The sequence below is a fragment of the Metarhizium brunneum genome, chromosome 1, assembly GCF_013426205.1.
Source record: "Metarhizium brunneum chromosome 1, complete sequence".
Lineage (NCBI taxonomy): Eukaryota > Fungi > Ascomycota > Sordariomycetes > Hypocreales > Clavicipitaceae > Metarhizium > Metarhizium brunneum.
In genome coordinates, this window is record NC_089422.1 from 5,253,775 (window position 1) to 5,260,039 (window position 6,265).

General features: G+C 51.8%; 1 protein-coding gene across 1 annotated transcript; it reads left to right on the forward strand.

Annotated features, from left to right (window-relative positions):
• Positions 1-2,447: 2,447 nt before the first annotated feature.
• On the forward strand, positions 2,448-3,491 carry G6M90_00g015810 (uncharacterized protein; the record flags this gene model as incomplete). The annotated part of the gene is made up of 1 exon (XM_014693461.1): positions 2,448-3,491. The coding sequence occupies one exon, from the start codon at positions 2,448-2,450 to the stop codon at positions 3,489-3,491; it is 1,044 nt and encodes a 347-aa protein (XP_014548947.1).
• Positions 3,492-6,265: the final 2,774 nt, after the last annotated feature.

Consider the following 6,265-nt stretch of genomic DNA (forward strand, 5'->3'; position numbering starts at 1 on the left):
CTCCAGAATACACCAAGACGCGTCTGGGATCTCAATATTGACCGAGCTAACAGCGACCACAGAGGGAGATGACATGGTCACATGGGGAGTGTAGGACACGATTCCCACTCAAGAATGGATCTCTCAATCGCCGCACATCCACCTGCAGAAGACAATCGGCTTAGACGACAACCGCGGGGAAAGTGAGGGCTAGGCTGAAATTAAGCGCACAAAATGGAAAAGTATTTGGACCAAGCAACGGCATTATGGAACATTGGCGACAACGCATGTGCCGTCAATCAATGGAAGACACAGCCGGTCCGATGGCTGTTAGAAAGCGTATTCGCCCGCGGACAAATCCACATTTCTCACTGGAAGGCAACTAGTCAAAACGCCGCGTCGCGCATGTGCCGCCCATCGAATGGCAGGTGGCAAACCGTGAATGTGGACGGACAGGCCCAGGCATTGGCAACTGAAAGTTACAATTTATCACACGGACTCCGGATCGGAAGCTTCTAGCGGCTGCAAGAGCCAAAGTGAGCCGAACGCTGCATCTAAGTGCCTGCAGTAAATGGAGCGGGGACCAAGCGAAACAGCCACGAGCAGCGGCCCACGAAATATAACAGTCAACAGCCTTGGATTCTGAGAGCACGTTGTCCCATCCGTGGCCGAAATGCGCCGACAGCCCCGCCCACGAGCATCGTATTTGAACAAAGTTGTTTGTCGCATTCCGACGAGGAGAGAAGGAGAAGGCTTGCCATGATCCGTTCATCGCCAAGCCGGGGACAGAGACCGTGAATGAGCAAGCGACATAGAGGGCCAGTATTTACAGTGCCAACGATGAATGTACATGGTGTGTGACACATGAACGTGTGGATGCCGGAGCGAGCGTTGCTGGTGCTGATACTACCACGGCTGTCAGGCAAGTCGAATATGAGGGCACCAGACTTGGAGAGGGTACTGAAGAGGCGCATCAATCTCCAAGCACCAATGACAATGGCACAGTACTCTGGGGGCTCAAATCAGATATCTGATAGTAACATCTGCGGTGTCTGCGACTTCGGTGCAGTGTTCCTTACCTCGGAAGCCAATTGTCATTGACGCAAATGGCGTGTGGATGGATGCTGAAGAGGCACTGCCATGCGTCGCCATGCCCTTGGAGCAGTTGGGCTTATCTGGCGCAAGTCACACGGATGCTTGAAGCGTGCTTGGTGTCCAATGAGGTGCGGCACGATGGCTTACGCTTTCGGAAGAGTTACTGTGGACACTCCTTATTCTGGAACATCATGCACGCCCCATCCTTTTGACGGTCACGACACGTACGCCAAAAGGGGTTTGGGGGTCTGGGGGGATATTATTAGGGGAACTAGGGCTGGCCAGGCACTTGGCGCATGGTTGACGGCCAGCCCGAAAAATGAAAGACGAGAGAGGTGGGGTGTGCGCGCAGCAATCCGGGCGTTGGCTGGCCTCCAGCGCTGTCACGACAACCCCGTGTCAGCCAGCGTCAAGTCATTTGCTGGCACTCCGTACTCCGTACTTGCCCGCGATTGTTGGACTTTGGAGGGAACTTCCAGGCTTTGCAAGTCGCAGCAGTTCCGAGTACGCTGACATAAGGTATATCGGTACTTGGGCTACGTTGCCTTGTCTATGCTCGACAAAGAGGACAACGAGGTACTCGATACAGGCCCGATTTGTCACTAGTAAGTCGCCAATACTCCGTGCCTAGGGAGCACATGCACGCGCAGGAGCAAGAGGCGTGTGCTTGTGTGCGTGTACTCCGTACGTGTGTCTCTCTTGCAGTTCGTTGTACCTGCTCGTGCGCTCGTGCACTCACTCAAAGTCTCCCATGTCGACGCTGGAGCAGCCTGCCTGGTTCTGGTTTGCCTGGTCCGGCTTGCCTGCTGGGATCCCGACGCCGATGCCCATTATTGTAGTACTTCTGCCCATCCATCCTTCGCATCGCGCGTCTCCCTTCCCTCCCTTTCTCTTCTCTTCAAAGCAACAACAAAGACCAAATACCGACTGCACGATTTATATCGAGAGTCTCCTGTCACAGTCCAAGGTGATCACGCCAGCTCTGCCAGCATAGCCCCTATTGGTTTATACTGCCAGAAGACACAGCACAAAAGCCGTCCCCCTTGACACACGGCTTTCATACCTCAGGTACGTACCTCTTGTCCTCTCTGCGCCGAAAGCTCCTTCCTTCCCGCGCCGCACCCTACGCCTTCTGCACGCACTCAAGGTGCGTATGTGGCCCAGTGCCGGTGACTCAACCGCCACGACATCCATCCATCAAACTTCCTTTATTTGCCACACAGCAAACTCGTACTCGACTCTGCTTTTTTTTGGAGGATGTCAAAATCAATCCTGCTACGTCAGTGTATGTAACAGACACTTTACTGACTTATTTTTGGGCTACATCAACAGTCAGCGTTCTGAAGTCGAAATCGCAACAAAAAGTCGATAACATGGCTTCCCTGGCATCAGCTGCTCGTGATATTCCCCAGCCCTCCGTCAACCGAGACAACTTAACTGTTGTAGCGGCGCGGAGTGACTCGGCGACTGTGGCACGATCTCATACCCTCCCTACTCCCCCCAACTCTATATCTCCGGCTTTGCCAGCTCATGGCTTGAAGGCGCAACTCCAAAAGGCCAAGCTCGAGCCCATCGACTCGGACTTGGACTTACATGACAACGCCAGTAGTCATGGGCGGTCACTATCTCCAGCTGCCCTGGAATCAGCAGGCGCCATCACTGCGCCCATGTTAGCAAAATATCATTTACCAGAGATCCTGCTCAACCACGGGCCTCTGGCTATACGGCATATCATGGGCTATCTGACGACATCGGTACCAGGTTTCTCGGGTATACCCCCAACAAAGGCAAGGAGATTAGTGGTTGGTGCTTTGGAGGGACGGGGAGGAGAAGGAGGAGGCGTGGAAGGTGACGTGGAGTATGAGAAGGTGGGCTGGGGAAGATGGGACGCGAAACGACGAGGTATGGCAAGTCGTGAACGTCAAGGCACGCCTCCATCTTCGTACGGCTCAGCTATCCCCATCTCCAAGGCAGGTGGAAGAGGAGCTAGAGGTTCGATGGCCGATGAAGCCTTCCACTTCTCCCACGACGACAACGACATGCATATCATGATGGAGACCGAGGCGGACAAGATGTCCATGGACGGTTCGGCCTCGGCGTCCTGCTCCGAAGCTCCAGATGACGATGTTGTCATGAACGATGATCCGGAAGATGTAACGGATGACGAGGACTGGGCCGCGATGGGTGCCGCCGCACTCAGGGCTGAATCCTACCCCAACATGGCCGCTGCTCAGTCAAATGGTAGCATGCGATCTCCAAATTTCCCCCCGATCGGCGGGTTACGAACTTTCTCGAGCAGCTCGGGAATGGCGCGACCGCCTCAACCAACGCACCTCGATCTTTCCGCGTTGGCTTGCGCATCGGATGCGCAGGAACGTGAGGCCGTCGAGGCTCTTTTACGACTTGGTTCTGTATAATATTCACTGCATAACAATGGCGTTTCAAGTACGGCATGGGCTTTTCATACAACTTCTCCTCTCTTGGGGATTTGCTTGCGATGAACTGGTTCACGGGCGACCAGTTCGCAGGCGAGCTGACAACGGAATCCATGTCGGGCGCGGCATATTTCCATCTTGCAATCACGATGACACGGCACTTTGTACTCTTTACATTGGCGGTTTTTTTTCTTTTTATATATGTTGAGACTCCCTACCCCTTGGGCGGAATGCACTGGAAAATGCTTCCGGCATATTGTCATGGTTGATCCCTGGCTCTTGCAAGCTTGGCTGGTTGGTGTCTCTTTGTTCAAACAGTGACAGCCACAGATTGTTCACGGGATTGTGGATTTCATCAACCGCCTATCTTTTAACCCTTTTTTTTTTCAAAGAAAACTCATGCTTCTTGCACATACAAAAATTACATTTTCCAACTGACCTGGAACTGGCAACAAGTTTCAACAAAAGTCAGCGAGAGACCATCGGTCATTTGTTTACCACCATCGAAAGCGAAGCACATGTCCTTGATGGAAGATGATTTTGCGCTTTGGACGTTTTTCATTTGCTACACTTTTTGCACCACTATTCTAATCAGGTTGAAGAAACCTAACGCATTGGGGGGATATAAAATTGAGAATTACCACATCTTTATTCCGACATGGATGTCAGGTAACGGACGGGTGGAACATGTCAGTCTGTTTCCACATGAGAGTCAATACTCGAGGGTTGGTGCTGGATGTGTTACAACATGGAAAGCAAGGGAAAGGTCAAGCTTCAACATGAAGGCGGCCAGGACATTGAAGGATACCCAAAAATAGATAAGTAAGCTTGGGATGGCGAGATTTAAATAGCTTCCTAAGTTCTTTGAACAAGCAGAACTTTGCAGACAATGGAGGTTCCGTCCCTACGAGATGTCTCTTACCGCTGTGCGAAGTGTGTCTGTCCGTCTGATTGCATGGTGTCCATGCCTGCCTGATAGGTAGACTAAATGCGTTTGTTGTGACGCTTTGATTTAACGTGGCGGACTAACTTCCACCGTGGTCACTATTTCGCCAATCTCTCCTTGGGTCCCGGCGGGTCGGTGTTGACTTGACTTGAGTTTGAGGTAGATGTAGGCAACAGAAATCAGCACGATACAACGGTCTTGTTCAATACCCTTGGAGGAACCTTGCACCGGTTGCGCAAACAACGACGAACCCCGGGCTATATACAAGGCGAAGAGCCCACAGGGTAGGTCAAACAGATCTCCATGCAGCACAACCGGAGAAGATGGAATCTGGACTTTGTGGCGTCACAACCTAGGGGATTATTATTAATCAATCGATGTTGTATCAGAATGTCGATATATGCTTTGAGCACGGCCACTTTATTCGGGGATTTTGCACGACTGGGAAGAAGCGTCGTTTCAGCGCAGGGCGCTCCGATGATGTCATCAGCTGTCTGTCGACGGCGACCCGTGGATGGACGGGACAGAGCCATTCATTCGTGCTGGCGAGCACATCCAGGGTCGGGCATGGAAAATGGCACACGTGGCAAGGCCAAGGCAAGGCACGGCAAGGCACGGCTGGGCGTGAGGCGCTGCACAAGCACTTGAGATTTCGGGAGCACAGGCAAGACGAGACAAGACAAGACGTCAGTCAATCAATCAAGGAGAGTTGGGCAGGTAAAGAAAGCAGCGACAGATGGCCGCTAGTGTGCAAAGCGCGTCAGAGGATGAAGTGACCGTGTCCTAGGGTAGCTAATTTGCGCAGATAATGTCTAGTAGCTTCATGACGTGCTTGTTGACCCGTACGACAGCCAGTGGCTCCGTGTCCGGAATGGAAACCGATTGCCATTGCCGGTTCGCCAGAAGATCCAGCTGGTATTGCATCTGTGTCAATCTGAGAACTGAAACCCGCCCATCTGTAAGCGTTGTCCTGCGTCTCGGTCTCGCTGGATTGGACGAACCGTGACATTTGAGCGCGTTCTGCAATGACAAAATGGCGCAAGCTACGATGCTCAGCCAGACTGGGACCGTGATATATACAATTTTGCACCATAGCCACGGACTACCTGCTCCGTACGTTGGCGGCTATTCTCCTATCCCCAGCCTGTGAGCAAGGATCATCGTTGCAGAAACCATTCAAGCCAAGCTATTGAGCCAAGAGGATAATCGATACAGACTTTCAACGTAAATGTTAATACTCCGTACTAGTATGTACATGCATATGTCAGCGCAACTACACCGCTTCATATGCGTTTCCACCCGGTCATGGCGGGTAATATAAAAAAGTATCAAGCAGAAGCCAGCCATGACTGGGGTTTAATATCAAAATGGAACAAAACTGACTCAAGAGCAGAAACCCTCGATAGACAACTGTGTACTGCTACATTTCTTGGAGGGAGGAGAAGAAGAGTGAGAGCGTGCCCCGCGCACACGTGTGCTTGGCAACCTCAGAGTTGAGTAATTCGACAAACGCCAAATTAAACTCCTGGGCCTCGGGGCCAGTGGCTTGTATTGAAACGCTGGCTGCCAAGAACATTTATGAACCAAATGAATGAGAGCTTCGGGAAGCACAAATTTTTGTCTTGGCAGTTCGCTTTGCTGGGCGATTTGAGCTCGTTCCTATGTCGTATTTGCTGCGACAAAATCAGGCGATATTATATGGAGTAGCTAGCATGAACGAGCTCATCGGCAATTGATTCGGCATCATCACTGAACTGACATCGCCATGGCAGTTTCGCTCTTGGTCCTGGGATCAATATTCTTTCCATGT